The following is a 24,673-nucleotide window of genomic DNA, read 5'->3' on the forward strand; positions in this document are numbered from 1 at the left end:
AGTCTGATCTAACGGCCGTTGCGCAACCATTTTTTTTTTATTTGTGTGTTTCTTCCCTAAAAATTGCAATTTAACAAAAAAAAACAACCCCAAAGCGGGGTTTTAATGTGAGCGTGAAAGACGAATGGAACGCTGAGACCCGGCCGGCCCGGAGCGCGCGGCCCGATTAAATGTTACATTCTCCTGACGTTCCAGGTCACGTCGCCGGGTTCGAAGGGTATTTTCCCCTCACGTGGAGAGTCTGCCATCGTCGGCGCTGCAGCGAGGAAGGTGGCTCATTTCTAGCGCTTTCTGCAAACGACAGCAGGGATGGTAAGTTTAGATATTCCAATTCAGCCTTCTTTAGAGACAGAATTAACCAGTTGTGTGTCGTTCTCGATAAGCGAAATGAGGTTTTTGTTGCTTTTTTTTAAAAAAAAAATTAATTAATCATGATGTGATATGCTGCTGCATTTTTAAAAAAACGTGAGCGTCTGTCGGATACAAAATGACTTACTGATTTCTGTATTTTTATGAAGGTACAAGAAAATTATAATTTAAAATTCCTTGAAATATTCCCTTCTTGTGCAAGGGAACAGATTCGCCACAGCGCTGATGGTTACAGTCGCAATGAATGACAATGTGCTTTTGATCCACGTTTGTGTCGGTATCAGAAATCAGTTTGCAACAAAAGTGTTGTGAAGAACTTGACACAAATATTTGTTACTCTGTATCCTGCACTGATATTTGGGTATTTGTGCAACGACCTTGTAGATCCCAAACCTTCAGACAAGGTCAAATGAGCCTTTCTGATTTTGGGAGAAAACGCCCGTTTGAAGACCAATGTCTTATGAGTGTGTTCGACTTTATTTTAAACCACCTTTTAATGAAAAATACCATTACCGTTTTCCCTTATTAACGTCTTTAGGCGAATTCTTTTCGAAACCTAAACGTCCATACGTATAACCACATCAGTCCGTCCAAAAATATCTTTTGAACATTTCGATCACGCTTTATAATAATTTTAAATGGTAGTGACTTCCATTTCGTGTAGATTTATTTGTCACATTTAGAAACCAGCTGTACAACAGTGCTACATATTAAAATAAGCTAACGATGCGGCAACAGTTTAGCTCTTTGATGTAACCCAACAGTTTCAGATTTCCCCTTTCCTCTGAACATTATTCGTATTGACCGTTATTTATAAACCCTACTAATGGTAAAACTGTATTAAAGAACATTGTTGGATTTGGAAGGCTATATGTGATTTGTAACCTATTGGTTAATAAGTAACTGAATGTGTTTTTGATTTCAATAGGCAGGTCAGGCGTTCAAGAAGTTTCTGCCCCTCTTCGATCGTGTTTTGGTGGAAAGGGTTGCAGCAGAAACTGTGACAAAAGGCGGCATCATGCTTCCAGAGAAATCCCAGGGGAAAGTGCTTCAAGCAACAGTTGTAGCGATTGGACCTGGCAACCGAATAAAGGTCAGTTTCCTTAGAAAGTGACGTCCCATTAACCTACATTCTTGTGATCATAAATTAACAAAATCCAACCTGATGCATCATATTTGGACATTGTATTGCCAAGTGGTAAGATGCCTTGCTATTTTTAAAATTAAATACACTTGGAAAGTCAAGCAAGATTGCCAGGGGGGTGGGGAGGGGACACTGCTCTTTTCCTATAGTTCCTAATTCAAGGTATTAGTAAACACTGAGAAATATCTTGCCTCTCCTCTAAGGTGATGGGTCACTAATGGGAGTTATAAGATACATATGGAAAGTCTCTCTCAAAAAATCATGTTACAGTAGTAACACTTTCAAGCATAAATATGAATGCAGAGTTCTCTTTATTCTCAGTAAACTTTTGATTCTCTTATACTGAGGAACACTTCATAAGGACAGCTATAACTTTTGTCCTTTTTAACTCCCATGTGTTCTGAGTCATCTTCAAAGTTTTTTAGAATGCTGGATTTTCTGAAAATTGACAGTGAATTATAAGTTTTAACGATATAAAATACTTGTTACAAAATGGTGGACTGGCATTTGCAAAATGTTGAAGAATGTTTTAATAATTTGGTTCATTTGCATTTTTGTTTCAGAATGGTGACATCCAACCAGTTAATGTAAAAGTTGGTGAAAAAGTTCTACTGCCAGAATATGGAGGGACTAAAGTTGTCTTAGATGATAAGGTTAGTACTATTACTTAGTATTTTAGAATATGGATAAGTGGGTTTTTTTTTTCTCTTGATAATCTGTGCATATTTTTTCTCCCCCCTCAGGATTACTACTTGTTTAGAGACGGAGATATTCTTGGAAAATACACAGCATAGACTTTGGATGCTGCTCTCAGTTTTATAAAACTGATCATTCCACGGAGTACCTGTCTTTTTGTTTCAGTCTGTAAATACCATTTTTTTTGAGCTTTGGTACAATAAAATCAACATTAAACCCACTTTTGTTTCTCTTTCCTACTGCAACAGCATACATCTTTAGAATTGATGAAACATATGGAAACAATCTTTTTGGTACACTTGAGTCTTGTATTAAATCTATAAATATGAACTGTTGTGAATCGAAACTGTTGAACATTGAGGAAGACAAGTGGCTGATTCACTTTTAAAATTCTATGTTTTTTGAAAGGGTGGCAGTAAAATGACTTGGTAAATCTGTTTGACATCTGGACACGCTACCAAGCTGGTTACTGTGACAGCAGGTTGGAGAGGGAATGTAATCTGCAGCAGTATCAATTCATTATTGCATGAAACATACATTTGAATATACTTCAGTATATTCTCTCTTCCATGTTGTCTAAGTGAGATGGAATTTTTATCATTTTTTTTAGAAGAATTTGAGCTTTACAAGACCATTAGAATCACACATTTCTTGTTGATCCACAATTAAAATTAAACAATCGAGCCACTTCCACTTACTGAAGCATAAGACCTGCACCGTAAGGATGTAATCACTATGCAACAGTTAGCTCAGCATAGTAGGATAATACTCCTCTACCAAAATATATTGGTCTTGCATACGGGGCTAGCTTATATATAGGATAAAGGGTGATGATCTGATGGAAAATAAGCTTGTCCTCGATTATAGCTTGCTGGGGGCTAATCTTGCCAACCGCTTTACTGTCCTGATCACCCCCTCCCACCGCTGACCCCTTGAAATCAGTGTATTAACAATCATGACCTACCTCGAGAATGTCCATTCACTTGCAAACAAGGCCCTCGCAATCCACGGCCTTATTGTGGATGATTGCATTGACACCGTGGCCTTGACGAACACCTTGCTCCTTACTGAAGCATCGCCACCTGTCCTGTCCAAATGGCTGTGGTACTATTGTGACCCCAATCATCAAATCTCACCTTGAAATCTTCCTACTCCTGTAGCACTGTCTCCTTTGAGCACTTCACTTTGATCCACCCCTCCAGCTTCCTTTAAAACTCATTCTCTACTGCCCATCCAAAATATATTTTTTATTTGTTCATGGGACGTGGGCATTGCTGGCAGGGTCAGCATTTATTGCCCATGAGAAGGTGGTGGTGAGCCGCCGCCTTGAACAACTGAGTGGCTTGCTAGGCCATTTCAGAGGGCAATTAAGAATCAACCACATTGCTGTGGGTCTGGAGTTACAAACAGGCCAGACCGGGTAAGAGCGGCAGGTTTCCTTCCCTAAAGGGAATCAGTGAACCAGATGGGTTTTTACGACAATCAGGTAGTTTCACGGCCACCCGTTACTGATAGTGTTTTTTTTATTCCAGATTTTTATTTAATTAAATTTAAATTCCCCAGCTGCTGTGGCAAGATTTAAACTCATGATTCTGGAAAATTAGTCCAGGCCTTTGGATTACTAATCCAGTAACATAACCGCTATGCTACCATACCTGTTACTGAGATAGCCTTATTCTTTTCCTCCCTCATCCTCTGCACTGAGTAACTCCTTGGTGATTTCAACCTCTGTCTCAACTGACCCTCTCCCACCTAAGTTCACTTTCCTCGACCTCTTCCCCTCCACATAAACTTTACTCCCTATGTTCACAGCCACTCCCTTGACGTTGTCATCTCACGTGGCCACTATTTCCATTGTCTCAAATCACAGACGAGGCCATCTCTGATCACTGGTATCTCTCACCACTCGCATCCTACTTCCAACCCCACTTCCTTCTATGACCACCCCTGGAAAAGACTTCTCCCAATTCACTTACAACAGCACTTTTCAACTGTCATTATCATACCTCTGCATCTGTCAATAATCTTGTCTCCAGTAAAATCCTTTCTCTCCCACCCTGGTCATTCAACACCTACATTGGCTCCCTTAAGTCCAAGGGGTGCAGAGTTGAGCGTATGTGGCGCACAACTGGCTTGGCCATTCATTGCCATGCTTGGCTGGACCACATCAAGCACTATTGGGCCTTACTCTCTTCTGGCAAAATTATTCCCTACTCCAGGATCATCCTGGAATACAAAGTTAACTCCTGGCTCCTTCACCACCAACCTTCTTTAAACCCTTCTCCCCTACCCTCTCCACCCTCACCTCCAACAATATTTCCCTTGGGCAGGACAGACGCACCAGTATACCATTGGTGATACAGTGGTACACAGTGAGGAGGGAGTGGCCCTGGGAGTCCTCAACATTGACTCCAGACCCCATGAAATCTCATGGCATCGGGTCAAACATGGGCAAGGAAACCTCCTGCTAATTACCACCTACTGCCCTCAGCTGATGTATCAGTCCTCCTCCATGTTGAGCACCACTTGGAGGAAGCACTGAAGGCAGCAAGGGCACAGAATTTACGATGAGTGGGGGACTTCAATGTCCATCACCAAGAGTGGCTCGGCAGCACCACTACTGACAGAGCTGGCCGAGTCCTGAAGGACACAGCTGCCAGACTGGGCCTGCGGCAGGTGGTGAGCAAACCAACACGAGGGAAAAACCTACTTGACCTCGTCCTCACCAATTGACCTGTTGCAGATGCATCTGTCCATGACAGTATTGGTAGGAGTGACCACCGCACAGTCCTTGTGGAGACGAAGTCCCGTCTTCACACTGAGGACACCATCCAACGTGTTGTGTGGCACTATCACCGTGCTAAATAGGATAGATTCAGAATAAATCTAGCAGTTCAAAACTGGGAATTCATGAGGCGCTGTGGGCCATCATCAGCAGCAGAATTTTATTCCAGCACAATCTGTAAACTCATGGCCCAGCATATTCCTCACTCTACCATTACCAACATGCCAAGGGATCAACCCTGGTTCAATGAGGAGTGTAGAAGAGCATGCCAGGAGTAGCACCAGGTGTACCTAAAAATGAGGTGCCAACCTGGTGAAGCTACAACACAGGACTACATGCATGCTGAACAGCGGAAGCAACATGCTATAGACGGAGCTAAGCGATTCCACAACCAACGGATCAGATCAAAGCTTTGCAGTCCTGCCACATCCAGTCGTGAATGGTGGTGGAGAATTAAACAACTAACGGGAGGAGGAGGCTCTGTGAACATCCCCATCCTCAATGATGGCGGAGTCCAGCACGTGAGTGCAAAAGGCAAGGCTGAAGCGTTTACAACCATCTTCAGCCAGAATTGCCGAGTGGATGATTCAGCTCGGCCTCCTCCCGATATCCCCACCATCACAGAAGCCAGTCTTCAGCCAATTCGATTCAATCCACGTGATACCAAGAAACGGCTGAGTGCACAGGATACAGCAAAGGCTATGGGCCCTGACAACATCCCAGCTGTAGTGTTGAAGACTTGTGCTCCAGAACTAGCCGCGCCTCTAGCCAGCTGTTACAGTGCAGCTACAACACTGGCATCTACCTGACAATGTTGAAAATTGCCCAGGCATATCCTGTTCTCAAAAAGCAAGACAAATCCAATCCGGCCAATTACTGCCCAATCAGTCCACTCTCAATCATCAGCAAAGTGATGGAAGGTGTCATCGACAGTGCTATCAAGCGGCACTTACTCACCAATAACCTGCTCACCGATGTTCAGTTTGGGTTCTGCCAGGACCACTCGGCTCCAGTCCTCATTACAGCCTTGGTCCAAACATGGACAAAAGAGCTGAATTCCAGAGGTGAGGTGAGAGTGACTGCCCTTGACATCAAGGCAGCATTTGACCGAGTGCGGCACCAAGGAGCCCAAGTAAAATTGAAGTGAATGGGAATCAGGGGGAAAACTCTCCAGTGGCTGGAGTCATACCTAGCACAAAGGAAGATGGTAGTGGTTGTTGGTGGCCAATCATCTCAGCCCCTGGATATTACTGCAGGAGTTCCTCAGGGCAATGTCCTAGGCCCAACCATTTTCAGCTGCTTCATCAATGACCTTCCCTCCATCAAGAGGTCAGAAATAGGGATGTTCGCTGATGATTGCACAGTGTTCAGTTCTATTTGCAACCCCTCAGATAATGAAGCAGTCTGTGCCCCTATGCAGCAAGACCTGGACAACATCCAGGCTTGGGCTGATAAGTGGCAAGTAACATTCACACCAGACAAGTGCCAGGCAATGACCATCTCCAATAAGAGAGAGTCTAACTACGTCCCCTTGACATTCAATGGCATGACCATTGCCAAATCCCCCACCATCAACATCCTGGGGGTCACCATTGACCAGAAACTTAACTGGACCAGCCACATAAATACTGTGGCTACAACAGCAGATCAGAGGCTGGGTATTCTGCGGCAAATGACTCACCTCCTGACTCCCCATGCCTTTCTACCAGCTACAAGGCACAAGTCAGGAGTGTGATGCAATACTCTCCACTTGCCTGGATGAGTGCAGCTCCAACAACACTCAAGAAGCTCGACACCATCCAGGACAAAGCAGCCCGCTTGATTGGCACCCCATCCACCACCCTAAACATTCACTCCCTTCACCACCAGCGCACTGTGACTGCAGTGTGCAGTAACTCGCCAAGGCTTCTCTGACAGCACCTCCCAATCCCGCGACCTCTACCACCTAGAAGGACAAAAGCAGCAGGTACATGGGAACAACACCACCTGCACGTTCCCCTCCAAGTCACATACCATCCTGACTTGGAAATATATCGCCGTTCCTTCATCGTCGCTGGGTCAAAATCCTGAAACTCCCTTCCTAACAGCACTGTGGGAGAACCTTCACCACATGGACTGCAGCGGTTCAAGAAGGCGGCTCACCGCCTCTTTCTCAAGGACAATTAGGGATGGGCAATAAACGCCGGCCTTGCCAGTGATGCCCACATCCCATCAACGGATAAAAAAAAACGTGCAAGGAGCTCATGGATTTCTTTGTCGCTAAGATTAAGATCATCTGTTCCCCACCAAGACATAAGAACATAAGAAATAGGAGCAGGAGTAGGCTACACAGCCCCTCGAGCCTGCTCCACCATTCAATCAGATCATGGCTGATCTTCGACCTCAATTCCACTTTCCCACCCGATCCCCATATCCCTTGATTCCCCCAGTGTCCAAAAATCTATCTATCTCAGCCTTGAATATATTCAATGATCCATAACCCTCTGGGGTAGAGAATTCCAAACAGTCACAACCCTCTGGGTGAAGAAATTTCTCCTCATCTCAGTCTTGAATGGCCGACCCCTTATCCTGTGACTATGCCCCTTAGTTCTAGTGCTTCTAGCCAGGGGAAACAATCTCTCAGCCCCCTCATAATCTTATGTTTCAATGAGATCACCTCTCATTCTTCTAAACTCCAGAGAGTATAGGCCCATTCCACTCAACATCTCTTCCTAGGACAACCCTCTCATCCCAGGAATTAATCTAGTGAACCTTCATTGCATGCCTCCAAGGCAAGTATATCCTTCCTTAGATAAGGAGACCAAAACTGTACACAGTACTCACTAAAGCCCTGTACAACTGTAGTAAGACTTCCTTACTGTTGTACTCCAACCCCCTTGCAATAAAGACCAACATGCCATTTGCTTTCCTAATTGCCTGCTGTACCTGCATACTAACTTTTTGTGTTTCTTGTACGAGGACACCCAATTCTCTCTGAACACGAACATTTAATAGTTTCTCATCATTCAAACAATATTCTGGTTTTCTATTCTTCCTACCAAAGTGAATAACTTCACATTTCCCCACATTATACTCCATCTGCCACCTCCTTGCCCACTCACTTAATATGTCTATATCCCTTTGCAGACTTTTTGTGTCCTCCTCACAGCTTACTTTGCCACCCAGCTTTGTATTGTAAGCCAACTTGGATACATTACACTTGGTCCCTTCATCCAAGTCATTAATATAGATTGTAAATAGCTGAGGCCCAAGCCCCGATCCTTGCGGCACCCCACTAGTTACAGACTGCCAACCTGAGAATGACCCGTTTATCCCTACTCTCTGTTTTCTGTCCTTTATCCAATCCTCTATCCATGCTGATATATTATCCCCAACCCCATCAGCCCTTACCTTGTGTAACAACCTTTTATGTGGCACCTTATCGAATACCTTTTGAAAATCCAAATATACGACATAAAAATGGTTCCCCTTCATCTATCCTACTGGTTACATCCTCAAAAAACTCTAATAAATTTGTCAAACACGATTTCCTTTTCATAAAACCATGTTGATTCTGCCTAATCATATTATGATTTTCTAAGTGCCCTGTTACCACTTCCTTAATAATGGCTTCCAGCATTTTCCCGACGACTGATGTCAGGCTAACTGGTCTGCAGTTCCCTGCTTTATCTCTCCCTCCCTTCTTGAGTAGTGGGGTTAACATTTGTTACCTTCCAGTCCACTGGGACCATTCCAGGATCTAGAGAATTTTGGAAGATCATAACCAATGCATCCATTATCTCTGCAGCCACCTCTTTTACAACCCTAGGATGTAGGCCATCAGGTCCAGGGGATTTGTTGGCTTTTAGTCCCATTAGTTTGTCCAGTACTTTTTCTCTAGTGATATTAATTGTTTTAAGTTCCTCACTCTCATTTATCCTATCGTTCCCTACTATTTTTGGTGTGTTTTTTGTGTCTTCTACTGTGAAGACAGATACAAAATATTTGTTTAACGCATCTGCCTTTTCCTGAATTCCCATTATCATTTCTCCAGACTCAGCCTCGAAGAGACCAACGTTTACTTTTGCTCCTCTCTTCCTTTTTACATACTTGTAGAAGCTCTTACAATCTGTTTTTATATTTCTTGCTAGTTGACTTTCATATTCTATTCTGTCCCTTTTTATCAATTATTTGGTCGTCCTTTGTTGTTTTCCAAAACTCTCCCAATCCCCAGGCTTATTACTCTTCTTGGCAACATTATAGGCCTCTTCTTTCAATCTAATACTCTCCTTAACTTCTTTAGTTAGCCACAGGTGGATCACTTTTCCCTTGGGTTTTTATTTCTCAATGGAATGTATATGGAATTGGCTATGATAGATTGGGGAACTTTACTAAAAGGGATGATGGTGGATAGGCAATGGCTAATATTTAAAGAACGTGTGCAGGAATTACAACAATTATTCATTCCTGTCTGGCGCAAAAATAAAACAGGAAAGGTGGCTCAACCGTGGCTTACAAAAGAAATTAGGGATGGTATTAGATCCAAAGAGTAGGAATAAACAGGTCTTTTTCCGGGTGGCAGGCAGTGACTAGTGGGGTACCGCAGGGATCAGTGCTTGGGCCCCAGCTATTCACAAGATATATCAATGATTTGGATGAGGGAACGGAATGTAACATTTCCAAGTTTGCAGATGACACAAAGCTGGGGTGGAATGTGAGCTGTGAGGAGGATGCAAAGAGGCTCCAATGTGATTTAGACAAGTTGGGTGAGTGGGCAAGAACATGGCAAATGCAGTATAACGTGGATAAATGTGAGGTTATCCACTTTGGTTGTAAAAACAGAAAGGCAGATTATTATCTGAATGGTGACAGATTGGGAAAAGGGGAGCTGCAACGAGACCTGGGTGTCCTTGTACACCAGTTGCTGAAAGCGAGCATTCATGTGCAGCAAACAGTTAGGAAGGCGAATGGTATGTTGGTGTTCATTGCAAGAGGATTTCAGTACAGGAGCAGGGATGTCTTACTGCAGTTATACAGGGTCTTGGTGAGACCACATCTGGAGTATTGTGTGTAGTTTTGGTCTCCTTATCTGAGGAAGGATGTCCTTGCCATGGAGGGAGTGCAACGAACGTTTACCAGACTGATTCCTGGGATGGCAGGACTGACGCATGAGGAGAGAATGGGTCGACTAGGCCTATATTCACTGGACTTTAGAAGAATGAGAGTTGATCTCATCGAAACGTATAAAATTCTAACAGGACTAGACAGACTAGATGCAGGGAGGATGTTCCCGATGGCTGGGGAGTCCAGAACCAGGGGTCACAGTCTCAGGATACGGGGTATGCCATTTAGAACTGAGATGAGGAGAAATTTCTTCACTCAGAGGATGGTGAACCTGTGGAATTTTCTACCACAGAAGGCAGTGGAGGTCAAATCATTAGATGTATTCAAGAAGGAGATAGATATATTTCTTAATGCTAAAGGGATCAAGGGATATGGGGAAAAAGCGGGAACGGGGTACTGAGTTAGAGGATCAGCCATGATCATTTTGAATGGCGGAGCAGGCCTTAAGGGCCGAATAGCCTACTCTTGCTCCTATTTTCTATGTTTCTATATTTGTTGAGGATATTGAAATATTTCTTTAAATTTTTGTCATTGCTTTTCAACTGTTAAACACTTTCATTTAATTTCCCAATGTACCTTTGACAACTCGCCCCTCATAACTATATTATTGGCTTTATTTAAGTTTAAGACTCTAGTTTCTGACTTAAATATGTTACTTTCAAACTCAATGTGAAATTCTATCATATTAAGATCACTCTTCCCCAGATGTTCTTTTACTGTGAGATTACTAATTAACCCTATCTCATTACATAATACAAGATCTAAAATAGCCTGTTCCCTGGTTGGTTCTATGACGTATTGCTCTCGGAAACCGACTTAAATACATTCCATGAACTCGTCTTCCAAACTACCGTTGCCAATTTCATTTGCCCAGTGTCTATGCAGATTAAAGTCCCCCATGATGACTGCATTTCCTTTGTTACAAGCTCTTATTATTTGGTTATGTTCGGATCTGGAATGCACTGCCCAAGGGGGTGGTGGAGGCAGATTCAATCATGGCCTTCAAAAGGGAACTAGATAAGTACTTGAAAGGAAAACATTTGCAGGGCTGTGGCGAAAGGACAGGGGAGTGGGACGAGTTGGATTGCTCTTTCATAGAGCGGCGCGGACCCGATGGTCCGATGATTTCATGATTAATACTCTGTCCAACAGTATAGCTACTATTAGGGGGCCTATAAACTACTCCCACCAGTATTTTCTGCCCCTTGTTATTTCTAATTTCTACCCACATTGATTCCACTTCCTGATCTTCTGAGCCAAGATCCTCTCTCACCACTGTCCTTATGCCTTCTTTTATTATTAGAGCTACACCCCCTCCTTTTCCATTCTGCCTGTCTTTTCTAAATGTCATGTACCCTGGAATATTTAGTTCCTAACCTTGGTCATTTTGCAACCATTTCTCTGTAATAGCTATCAGATCAAACCTATTTATCTCTATTTGTGCAATTAATTCATCTATCTTGTTACAAATGCTCCGTGCATTCAGATAAAGAGCCTTTAATTTTTACTTTTTACCATTTTTTCCTGCTTTGACCTTACTTGTTGCACTATTATATGTAAACTCTCTGTCCCTTCCTGCCACACTTTGCTTATCTTTACTACACTGTTCTATTGTCTTAACTTTTCTCATTAGACTTCTAAATTTCCCCTCACCTGACCCCTCACCCCCTCTTTTTAGTTTAAAGCCCTGTCTACAGCCCTTGTTATTCGATTCGCCAGGATGTTGGTCCCAGCCCAGTTTAAGTGGAGCCTGTCTCGTCGGAACAGCTCCCTCTTTCCCCAGTACTGGTGCCAGTGCCCCATGAATCAAAACCCTTTCCTCCCACACCATTCTTTGAGCCACGCATTTAACTCTCTGATCTGCTTGACTCTATGCCAATTTGCACATGGCTCAGGTGGTAATCCAGAGATTATTACCTTTGAGGTTCTGCTTATTAATTTAGTCCCTAGCTCCTCAAACTGTCTCAGCAGAACTTCATTCTTAGTTCTACCTGTCATTGGTCCCTATGTGGATCACGACAACTGGATCCTTCCCCTCATGCTCCAAGTTCTTTTCCAGCCACGAGGAGATGTCCTTAACCCTGGCACCGGGCAGGCAACACAGCCTTCGGGACTCTCGGTCGCTGTTGCAGAGAACAGTGTCTATCCCCCTAACTTTACTAACCCCTACCACTACCACATTCCTTTTCACTCCCCCGCACTTGAATGGCCTCCTGTACCACGTGCCGTGGTCAGTTTGCCCATCCTCCCTGCAGTCCTTGCTCTCATCCATACAGGTAGCAAGTACCTCATAACTGTTGGACAAGGTCAAGGGCTGAGGCTCCTCCATCATTAGGTCCTGGGTCCCCTTACCTGTCTGACTCACAGTCACACCCTCCTCTCCCAGAACATTGAACAGATCCAAACTACTACCTAATCTAAGGGGTGTGACTGCCTCCTGGATCAAAGTGTCCAGGTAACTCTCCCCCTCCTTGATGCATCGCAATGTCTGCAGCTCTGACTCCAGCTCAACAACTCTGAGCTGAAGTTCCTTGAGCTGCAGACACTTACTGCAGATGTGGTTGCCGGGGATCACGCTGCTCTCCACCAACTCCCACAAGCCTTGGTTATGACACACCACCTGCCCTGCCATCGCTTGTCGAACCAGAATTTATTTATATACTTTACATAGTTTTTAATCTCTCGCTACTCTTAGTTTTATTAACTAATTCATTTATCTCGTTAAAGATATTGATTTAGGTTCTTAGTTAAACCCCTGCCCGAACAGAGAAAAAAACAGTACCAATCAACTACTTGCTGTTCTGTGATGCCACTCTTACAACTTCTTCCCGTGGTGAGTTGACTCCAACTGTGACCCGATCTCACTCCGCTCTCACTCCGATCTCACTCTACTCTTGGGCATTATCATCTCCCGATCTCACTCCGATCTCACTCTACTCTTGGGCATTATCATCTCCCGATCTCACTCCGCTCTCACTCCGATCTCACTCTACTCTTGGGCATTATCATCTCCCGATCTCACTCCGATCTCACTCTACTCTCGGGCATTATCATCTCCCGATCTCACTCCGATCTCACTCTACTCTCGGGCTTTATCACCTCCCGATCTCACTCCGATCTCACTCTACTCTTGGGCATTATCACCTCCCGATCTCACTTCGATCTCACTCTACTCTTGGGCATTATCATCTCCCGATCTCACTCCGATCTCACTCTACTCTCGGGCTTTATCACCTCCCGATCTCACTCCGATCTCACTCTACTCTCGGGCATTATCATCTCCCGATCTCACTCCGATCTCACTCTACTCTCGGGCTTTATCACCTCCCGATCTCACTCCGATCTCACTCTACTCTCAGGCTTTATCACCTCCTGCTCTCACTCCGATCTCACTCTACTCTCGGGCTTTATCACCTCCCGATCTCACTCCGATCTCACTCTACTCTCAGGCTTTATCACCTCCCGCTCTCACTCCGATCTCACTCTACTCTCGGGCATTATCACCTCCCGCTCTCACTCCGATCTCACTCTACTCTTGGGCATTATCACCTCCCGATCTCACTTCGATCTCACTCCGATCTCACTCTACTCTCGGGCTTTATCACCTCCCGCTCTCACTCTGATCTCACTCTACTCTCGGGCTTTATTGTCCCCCACTCTCACTCTACTCTCGGGCTTTATCGCCTCTCTCTCTCACTCTACTCTCGGGCTTTATCGCCTCTCTCTCTCTCTCACTCTACTCTCGGGCTTTATCGCCTCTCTCTCTCTTGCTCTACTCTCGGGCTTTGTCGCCTCTCTCTCACTCTACTCTCGGGCTTTGTCGCCTCTCTCTCTCACTCTACTCTCGGGCTTTATCGCCTCTCTCTCTCTCTCACTCTACTCTCGGGCTTTATCGCCTCTCTCTCTCTCTCACTCTACTCTCGGGCTTTATCGCCTCTCTCTCTCTCTCTCACTCTACTCTCGGGCTTTATCGCCTCTCTCTCTCTCGCTCTACTCTCGGGCCTTCTGCCGCCACTGCTTTATCGCCTCCTGCTCTCGTTCTACTTTCTTCCACCGTCCAAGCTCTGAATCAGCATCTTTCTTTAGTTTCTCTCCTATCTCCTTTCATGCCCTCTCTGATCTCATCTTCTCCATGGCTCCCACCTCCTGCTCCCTCGACCCTATTTCCACTAAACTGCTGACCACACAACTTCCCATCCAAGCCCCATCCTAGATTACATTGTAAACGGTTCCTTCTCCTCTGGTCCTGTCCCACTCCCTTTCAAATCTGCCATCACCCCCTTCTTCAAAAAAAAATGGACCCTTGATCTCGCTGTGCTTGCAAATTACCGCCCCATCTCCAACCTCCCTTTCTTCTCTAAAGTCATTGAGCGTGTTGTCGCTTCCTAAACCTGTGCCCATCTTTCCTGAAACTCAATGCTTTAACATGTTAGCCGTGGCTCTCTCGCCTCTGAGTTAGAAGGTTGTGGGTTCAAGTCCCACTCCAGAGACTTAAGCACAAAACTTAGGCTGACGTACTGAGGGAGTGCTGCACTGTCAGAGGTGCTGTCTTTCGGACGGGACGTTAAACTGATCCCATGGCACTATTTCGAAGAATTTATCCCTCAACCAACATTACTAAAACAGATTTTCTGGTCATCGTCACATTGCTGTTTGTGGGACTTAACTGTGTGAAAATTGGCTGCTGTGCTTTCTACAACAGTGACTACACTTAAAAAGTAGTTAATTGGGTGTAAAGTGCTTTGGGACCTTCTGAGGTCATGAAAGGCGCTATATAAATGCAAGTCTTTATTTCTTGAACCTCTCCAATCAAGTTTCCGCCCTTGCCACATCAGGCCCTAATCAAATTCAGAAATGATACCTTCTGTGGTTGTAACCGTGGTGTACTATCCCTCCTCACCCTTCTCCATCTCTGCCTTTGACATGGTAGACCAGGTCATCCTTCTCCAATGCCTCTCGTCCATTGTCAGCTGAATGGGACTGCCCTCGCTTGGTTCTATCATCCGAAGACATGAAGTTAGGTTCCACATGTCCGCTGACCACACCCAGTTCTATTACCCCTGGCCCTTCCACTGCCGCTATGTTGTCAGCCTGTTTGTCCACCATCCAGACCTGGATAAGCCATAATTTCCTCCAATTAAACATTGGGAAGACCAAAGCCATTGTCTTCGGCCCCCTGCCACAAACTCCGTTCCCTAGCCACTAATTCCAACCCCTCCCCAGCTACTGTCACTGGCTGAATCAGACTGTTCGCAGCCTCAAAGTCCTATTTGACCCTCAGCTGAGCTTCCAACCCCATGTCCGCTCCATCACAAAGACGGCCTACTTTCACCTCTGTAACATCGCTCATCTTCACCCCTGCCTTCGCCCATCTGCTGCTGAAACCCTCATCCATGCTTTTATTATCTCCACACTTGGCTAATCCAAAACTCTCCTAGCCAACCTCCCATCTTCCACCTTTCATAAACTGGAGCTCATCCAAAACTGTGCTGTCTGTATCTGAACCCACATCAAATCCCACGCACCCATCACCCCTGTGTTCGCTGACCTACATTGGCTTCCAGTCCACCAATGCCTCAAATTTAAAATTCTCATCCTCGTGTTCTAATCCCTCCATGGCCTCGCCCCTTCCTATCTCTGTAACTTCCTCCAGCCCTACAAACCTTCGGGAACTCCATTCCTCCAACTCTGGCCTCTTATGCATTCCTCACTCCCTTTGCCCCACAATTGGCGACTGTGCCTTCAGCCATCCAGGTCACCCCTTGAACCTCTCCTCCTCTCTTCTCCTTTAATACCCTCTTTAAAACCTACCTCTTTGACCAAGCTTTTAGTCACCCCACCTAATATCTCCTTCATTGCCTCGGTGTCAATTTTTGACTGGTTACAATCAGTGAAGAACCTTCGGATGTTTTCCTACACTAATGGCACTATATAAATGGCCGGCGCGGACACGATGGGCCGAAGGGCCTCTATCCGTGCTGTATAACTCTATGACTCTAAATACAAGCAGTTGTTGTTGCCTTCCCTCACTCATAACAGCTCATTTCCCTTGCCCCCTTCAGTCATTTCCCTCTCCAAATAACTGCTTCAAATTGGACAATGTGCAGCAACTACATTCAATAGGGAAAAATGTATTATCAAAATTGATAAACTCTACTTATAGAGTAGTTATTGATATGGTACATAGATGGGGTAATTCCAAGCTCCCAGCGTTACTTTATCACTAAATCTGATCTGTGTTATCTTCAAGTATGGCTTCCCTGCAGTGACAATGTATCATGGAATTACTCCTACTGTTGCAAAAATATAAATGTAGTTTTATAAATAGTGTTAAGTATTTAGCATGAAAATTTTGATTCTCTATACCCATGTCAGTTTTTCCAAAGCTTTCTGTTCATATACAAAACTATTGTGTTTAAATTAAGGGATCTACCTAAGACTTTGCATATGGTACAGGTCAAAACCCTTTTAGCTATACATTACACTGCTGAACACAAATTTAGGGTTAGTGCTTTGAGATAGTAGGGGAAGTCAATGTGCAGATTACAGTTTAACAACTGCTTTAGCATACTGTTGCAATTACAAATGAGACCAAGCAGATTTTTCCAAACTCTGGACTGCACTGGAGCAGGTTATTTTGCAAAATTTGGATAGAAATTTCCTCACTTAGTTCTCTAACTTTTCACCATAGCAGGGACAGATGAAACTTTCTCGGCATAGAAGGGAAGGAGGATAGTTTAATCCTCAAAACATTTCATTATTCCTTTTTAACTGCATATGCATCTTCCTGTTATGGGACAATTATACTGCAGTTTCTGTTAACACCAGGTGGTTTTTGTAATGCATTGATCCAGCCAACGAGATGTAGCTATAGTTTTGGAGCATGTTGAATTTTGGCAACTGGTGTGAGATAATAAAACACCAGATGGCCTTCACAACAGCTGCAATATAATGCAGCCAGTTGGAAGTCATTAAACTGGTCTGTTAATGCTGGTAAGGAGCTAAAAGTACAATTCGCCCTTTGTTGACAGGATGAAATTCTACAGTCTGCAAGGGTCCAATACAAAATAAGTTTGGGGGAAATCTCAATCCAGTTCCTAGTTTGTAGTACAAAAATTGCCCTTTATTTAGCTCACATTGGAAGTTTGAGTCAGGGGCCAGAGGATGCCTGCTGTGGGAAATGGGAAATTGTCACACTGGTGCAGTAAGGGCTACTCTTCTGAAACTGAGGCACACCATTGGAACAGGGTTGATGGAGCTCCAATTGGTATTTAGCTGCCCTACCTGAACAGACAGAGCTTAATGCTGACATCTAGTAATCAATGTAGAAGGTATTTTATTTCCCAACACTAACAACCCTCAGTTTGATAAAAGCACAAAAATTAATAACATTTCCTTAAATTTCAATGGCACTGTGAGTGGAGATCTGCAGAGGGATTTAATATTTATATGAGGGTATAGTAGTTTACGCTACTGAATTAGCAACCCAGAGATCGCATGTTCATAATTCCACCGTGGCAAATTGTGAAATGAAATTCAATAAATCTGGTGATTTGTAGGTTAGTACCAAGAAAAATTACAGCGAAAGCTGTTGCATGGTTGTAAAAACCCAACTGGTCCACTTATGCCATTCAGGGAAGGGAACCTACCACTTTGTCTACACCTGATTCTGGTCCATACTAACATTCGACTTAAGGGCAACTATGGGAACAATTGCAACCATACCCACATCCTGAGAAGAAATTTAAAAGAAACATATGCCTGGAAGAGTTCCATTTTACTCTTGCCAGTGGGCACTACAGTATAAATGTGTTAGCTTGGCTCACTTGGTAACTGCCCTATCTGATTCCAAAATATTATCACAAATGGCTTCAGAATCCAAACTGCCTTATATGCACCATTATTATTCCCAGTATTCTGAGACTGATACTTTTTTTGGGAAGGGGAAGAATTTTTATTTGTGGGGATGAAGGGGAGAAGGTGGGGGTGAAGGAAGATGAACTTCTGTTCTCATCAAGATGAAGAATGTTAGTACTGGGGAAAGGGACATCTTTGCAATCCAGTGTCATAATCAAGGACTGTACTACCATGCTGGGATTACTCAATTGTATGTTTGATTTATTTAAATTATATTGGCCTTACAATGCAAGATAGTAACTGAACTGTACTCAGAATGATAAGTAAAATAGTACAGATAAGACCTGGCCTTGGTTATCAGACAACACCATGTATTTGAATCCTTGAGCTGACTTTATCTGGAATACTGTGCAAATCTAACATTTCAGATCTGAAAAACATATGAGTGAGGGATTTCCACAGACAAATGTTGCTGGATATTTATACAAATACTAACTCAGTTTTATATAGATTTAATTGGATAGTTTAAACATCATGAAAGGTTTTGACTATGGCTAGGTTGTCTACTCTCAACCCCTCGGCTGCCTCCATGCTGTCATACTGTTTGTCTGGTATCAAGATTAGATGAGTTTTAACTTCCTCCAGTTCAACATCAGGAAGATCAATCCCATTGCCTTCGACCTGCCACAAACTCTGCTCCCGTGTTAATGACTCCATCTGCTATGGAAGCTGTGGAAGCTACATCATTAAATAAATTTAAAACAGAAATAGACAGTTTCCTGGAAGTAAAGGGAATTAGGGGTTACGGGGAGCGGGCAGGAAATTGGACATGAATTTAGATTTGAGGTTAGGATCAGATCAGATCAGCCATGATCTTATTGAATGGCGGAGCAGGCTCGAGGGGCCGATTGTTCTTATGTTCTTATCCCTGTCCCCGGCACTTTCCCAGGCTAAACCAGACTATTTGCAATCTTGGCATCCTGTTCAACCCTGAGCTGAGTTTTAAATTCCACATCCTATCCATCATCAAGACTGCTCGCATCCATTTCCCAACATTATCAGCCTCCGCCTCTGCATCAGCCCCTCTGCCACCAGAATCCTTCTACATGCATTTTGCATGTCCAGACTTGACTACTCCAATGACCTCCTAGCCAGCCTTCCACCATCCAAAAACTCCAACTTGTCCAAAACTCTGTTATGTGTATCCTGTCCCATATTAAATCCTACTCTATGCCACACTCAGTTCACCCATCACCCCCATCCTTGCTGATCTACACTGGATCCCCATCCCCCAGTGCATTACATTCAAAATCTTTGTCCTCTTCTACAAGTCCCTCCGGGCATTGCTCCACTCTATCTCTGCAATCTCCTCTAGCCCTATGTTCCCTCCCAAGTGCTCCATTCCTTTTGTGCATCCTCCTCTCTCTTCATCCCAACACAGCCTTCAGCCACCTCAGTCCTACTCTTTAAAACTCCCTCTCCAAACCTCTCCGCCTCTCTCTCCATCTTTAACAACCTTCTCCAAACCCTTCTCTTGAATCAATCTTTCAGTCAACTGTCCTGATCAGTCCCTTCCTGGCTTGGCATCCTTATGCCTGTTTGTGAAGTGCCTTGGTACATTTCTTTGCATTAAAGGCTCTACATAAATGTCAGTTGTTGTCAGAAGTGATATTTCACTTATAATAGCTTAAGTTTGAACATTAGGGACAATCATGTGGTTGGGTACTGCTGTTACTGAACAGCCTAGCTGGGGCGGGGAGGGAGGGGCACAAGTATATAATTGGACAAGCAAGTCATAAACTGTTTCTCACCCAATGCACACAGACCACCATTCTGCAGCCAGATCGTGTTTCATGTGCTGAAGGTGATCACACTTTTCATTTAATACCCTCATTGTGGATTTGAAAATTATGATAATGACTTGATGGTTCCATTTCCTGAATTTAGTGTTAGGAATGTGAAGTCACTCAGCGCCCATTTAAAATGTCTGCTGCATAGAAGGCACCTTCAACCATTTTGGAAATATCACGCTTAATGGGGAGTGCCAATATAAGGCTGTAAATTTTGTTTTTCACTAGTACTCATTGTTCATTTATTTGCAGGCCCACCATCACTGCAATGAGACTGCATTCTTGGGCTCTAATATTTGTTAAAAATATGTGAACCAAAGTGAGAAATGTGTGAACAAATCAGCTACAGATCAGCAAAACGAATGAATAAGAGACAGCAGAAAAGCAGGGTCAAAGGCAAAATTATGAAGTAACCGGCATTGGGTTTGTTGGAGTCACTGATGTATCCTTAATATCTTTGAGCAGATAGTCTGGACAAATCTTTGAATAAGCATCAGACGAGAGTCTTCAAATGTTACTCTTAAAAGATGAAACCAAATTAAGAATTTGGTTTTAAAATGTCCTTTCTTAAATTCTCAGCAAATGCATGTATATATTCATTAACAATGAGTATCGACAGGCTATTTAACTGTAGCAGCATCACCACAAGTCTGATTCTGTCCTCTCCCAATGTCCACTTGGCACAGTTCACAAGATGATTACAGATGAGGAAGCCCATTTGGCCCATCTTAATTTATCCATCCAGGACAACCCTACACTCCCCCATTGCTGCAACTAGTTGTTTCTTAAATGAAAGACAATTCCAATTTTGATCACTCCTTGTGTGGACGTCTTGAATTTACCTTTTACTAGTTTGAACCTGTTGTCCTATTCTTGAAATTTAATTTAAAGTAATATTCTGGATTTACTTTTTCCATTCCTTTAACTACCTTATACATCTCTATAAGATCATCTCTAGATGTCTCATTTCTAGACTGAAAAACCCACGTTTCTTCTTAAGCTCTTTTCCCTAGTCTTTTTTCCCTGAAATCTAGATATCTCCCTCTGTGCACCCATGCTCTTCACAACTCCAATCTCCGTAAATGATCACCACTCCAGTACTTCCTTCACCCCTCAACAACTCACCATCCTCCCTCTTCATTACTATAATCCAATTAATAACTACTACCAATCATCCTCAATACCTGCCTTACAAATATGATTCAAAAACTCCTCAGTTCCCCAATCCATTTAATTACTCCCACATTTCTCCCAAATCATTACAAACCAAAAAAAACAATCCCACAAACCACATTATCTCACATATCTTATCAAATGCACAGCATTTTCAATTCCTTAGAAAAGCCATTTTCTCTAACTTACTGCAGGAAACTCCGAGGGAGATTTTCTAGTTTTCCAAAGAAAGGCCCTTTCTTCTCTGCTTTGTATGTTCCACTAAAGCAATCTAATTTTGAAATTATCACTCCCAGAATAGCATGGGTTTCAATCTCCTATTTATTGTCTCTTTCCCTCTCTCTCCACCTTCATTATCCCTTTCTGAAGTTTCCCTCCATCTATCCCTTTGTGTCTATACCTCTCTCCCTTTGACATGAAAACAATTAAAGGCACCACTCGAGGCAGTGGGAGGGAAATGTGCATCAATAGGTACCAAATTCTTGATACATTAATTTATGGAGCTGAATGAATGCTCCCTCCCTCAGGCCTCCTGTTCCCCCAATCACCCTTCTTTGCAGACTTGTCCACCCTAACGCCCTCCCTCTGCACTCCCTAACCCCCTTCTTAGGTCTCTCCATCCTTCACTCCCGTCTTTGTAGCCCCCTCTCTTCCCCCCCATTCTCCTCCCTTGCTTCCCCCTTCCCCTTGCTTTGTCCTCTCTCTGGTCACCCCCTCAAACCTCTTGCTATCCCCTATTACCCTTCCTCAAACCCCTATTTGCTCCTCTTCTCAGACCACTTTCTTTCCACCATCCTCATTCCTCAGTCCCCTCCCTCTCAGGTCTCTGTCCCACTTCACTCAAACCCATCTCTTTCTCTCCCCCGATTCGCTCTGGACCCTTTCTCTGTCCCTTACTCTCAGGCTGCTTTGCCCTGTCTCTGTTCCCTTTCCATCAGGCTGCTCCCTCTCTTCCCCTTCCCCTCAGCCCTGTCTCCCTCAAATCCCTCACTCTGTCCCCTCCTGTCCCTCAGGCCCCCATCTCTCTCCCCTCGCCCCCATGTCCGACAGGCCCCCCTCTCTCTCTCTCTCTCTCTCCATGTCCCTTAGGCCCATCTCTCTCTCTCTCCCCCCCATGTCCCTCAGGCCCCTCCATCGCTCTCTCTCCCCCATGTCCCTCAGGCCCCTCTCTCTCTCTCTCTCCCCCATGTCCCACAGGCCCCTCCATCTCTCTCTCTCCCCCATGTCCCTCAGGCCCCTCCATCTCTCTCTCTCCCCTGTCCCTCAGGCCCCCCTCTCTCTCTCTCTCTCCCCCAATGTCCCTCAGGCCCCTCTCTCTCTCTCCCCCAATGTCCCTCAGGCCCCCCTCTCTCTCTCTCTCTCCCCCAATGTCCCTCAGGCCCCTCTCTCTCTCTCCCCCAATGTCCCTCAGGCCCCCCTCTCTCTCTCTCTCCCCCAATGTCCCTCAGGCCCCTCTCTCTCTCTCCCCCAATGTCCCTCAGGCCCCCTCTCTCTCCCCCAATGTCCCTCAGTCCCCCCTCTCTCTCTCTCTCTCCCCCAATGTCCCTCAGGCCCCTCTCTCTCTCTCCCCCCCCAATGTCCCCTCAGGCCCCCCTCTCTCTCTCCCCCCCTTGTCCCTCAAGTCCCTCTCTCTCTCCCCCATGTGCCTCAGCCCCCCCCCTCTCTCTCTCTCCCAATGTCCCTTAGGCCCCCCTCTCTCTCTCTCTCCCCCTGTCCCTCAGGCCCCCCTTTCTCTCTCTCCCCCTGTCACAGGCCTCCCTCTCCCTCTCTCCCCCATGTCCCTCAGGCCCCTCTCTCTCTCCCCCCCATGTCCCTCAGGTCACTTTATCTCTAACTCTTCCCCCCCGCCATGTTCCTCTGGCCCCTCTTTCTCTCCCCATGTCCCTCAGGCCCCCCCCCTCTCTCTCTCTCTCTCTCCCATGTCCCTCAGGCCCCCCTCTCTCTCTCCCCAATATCCCTCAGGCCCCCCCTCTCTCTCCCTCCCCCATGTCCCTCAGCCCCCCCCTCTCTCTCCCCCATGTCCCTCAGGCCCCCCCCTCTCTCTCTCTCCCCCAATGTCCCTCAGGCCCCCCCTCTCTCTCTCCCCAATATCCCCCAGGCCCCCCCTCTCTCTCCCTCCCCCATGTCCCTCAGCCCCCCCCCCTCTATCTCCCCCATGTCCCTCAGGCCCCTCTCTCTCTCTCCCCCAATGTCCCTCAGGCCCCTCTCTCTCTCTCTCCCCCCACCATGTCCCTCAGGCCCCCCCTCTTTCTCTCTCCCCCAATGTCCCTCAGACCCCTCTCTCTCTCTCCCCCATGTCCCTCAGGCCCCCCCCTCTCTCTCTCTCTCTCCCCCATGTACCCAGGCCTCTCTCTCTCCCCCATGTCCCTCAGGCCCCCCTCTCCCTCTCCCCCATGTCCCTGAGGCCCCCCCTCTCTCTCTCTCCATGTCCCTTAGGCCCACCTCTCTCCCCCATGTCCCTCAGGCCTCTCTCTCTCTCTCTCCCCCATGTCCCTCAGGCCCCTCTCTCTCTCTCTCTCTCCCCCATGTCTCTCAGGCCCCTCTCTCTCTCCCCCATGTCCCTCAGGCCCCCCTCTCCCTCTCCCCCATGTCCCTCAGGCCCCCCCCCTCTCTCTCTCCATGTCCCTTAGGCCCACCTCTCTCCCCCATGTCCCTCAGGCCCCTCTCTCTCTCTCTCTCCCCCCTATGTCCCTCAGGCCCCCCTCTCTCTCTCTCTCTCTCCCCCCCATGTCCCTCAGGCCTCTCTCTCTCTCTCTCCCCCATGTCCCTCAGGCCCCTCACTCTCTCTCCCGCAATGTCCCTCAGCACCCCCCCTCTCTCCCCCATGTCCCTCAGGCCCTCTCTCTCTCTCCCCCTGTTACTCAGGCCCCCCTCTCTCTCTCTCCCCCATGTCCCACAGGCCCCTCTCTCTCTCCCCCCCTGTCCCTCAGGCCCCCCTCTCTCTCTCTCTCCCCCCATCTCCCTCAGGCCCCCTTCTCTCTCTCTCCCCATGTCCCTCAGGCCCCCCTCTCCCTCTCCCCCAGGTCCCTCAGGCCCCCCCTCTCTCTCTCTCCATGTCCCTTAGGCCCACCTCTCTCCCCATGTCCCTCAGGCCCCTCTCTCTCTCTCTCCCCCCCATGTCTCTCAGGCCCCTCTCTCTCTCCCCCATGTCCCTCAGGCCCCCCTCTCCCTCTCCCTCTCCCCCATGTCCTTCAGGCCCCCCCCTCTCTCTCTCCATGTCCCTTAGGCCCCCCTCTCTCCCCCATGTCCCTTAGGCCCATCTCTCACTCTCTCTCCCCCCCATGTCCCTCAGGCCTCTCTCTCTCCCCCCCCCCCCAATATCCCTCAGGCCCTTCTCTCTCTCTCTCTCTCTCTCCCCCATGTCCCTCAGGCCTCTCTCTCTCTCTCCCCCATGTCCCTAAGGCCCCTCTCTCTCCCCCATGTCCCTCAGGCCCCTCTCTCTCTCTCCCGCAATGTCCCTCAGCACCCCCCCTCTCTCCCCCATGTCCCTCAGGCCCTCTCTCTCTCTCCCCCTGTTACTCAGGCACCCCTCTCTCTCTCTCTCCCCCATGTCCCACAGGCCCCTCTCTCTCTCCCCCCCTGTCCCTCAGGCCCCCCTCTCTCTCTCTCTCCCCCCATCTCCCTCAGGCCCCCTTCTCTCTCTCTCCCCATGTCCCTCAGGCTCCCTTCTCTCTCTCTCCCCCATGTCCCTCAGGC

General features: G+C 46.2%; 1 protein-coding gene across 1 annotated transcript; it reads left to right on the forward strand.

Annotated features, from left to right (window-relative positions):
- Positions 1–46: 46 nt before the first annotated feature.
- On the forward strand, positions 47–2,429 carry hspe1 (heat shock 10 protein 1). Its single transcript, XM_067987795.1, has 4 exons — positions 47–312; positions 1,298–1,462; positions 2,077–2,166; positions 2,257–2,429. Exons 1-4 carry the CDS (start codon positions 310–312, stop codon positions 2,305–2,307), a joined length of 309 nt encoding a protein of 102 aa, XP_067843896.1. The 5' UTR covers positions 47–309; the 3' UTR covers positions 2,308–2,429.
- The last annotated feature ends 22,244 nt before the right edge of the window (positions 2,430–24,673 follow it).

The sequence above is a fragment of the Heptranchias perlo genome, chromosome 7, assembly GCF_035084215.1.
Source record: "Heptranchias perlo isolate sHepPer1 chromosome 7, sHepPer1.hap1, whole genome shotgun sequence".
In the NCBI taxonomy this organism is placed as follows: domain Eukaryota; kingdom Metazoa; phylum Chordata; class Chondrichthyes; order Hexanchiformes; family Hexanchidae; genus Heptranchias; species Heptranchias perlo.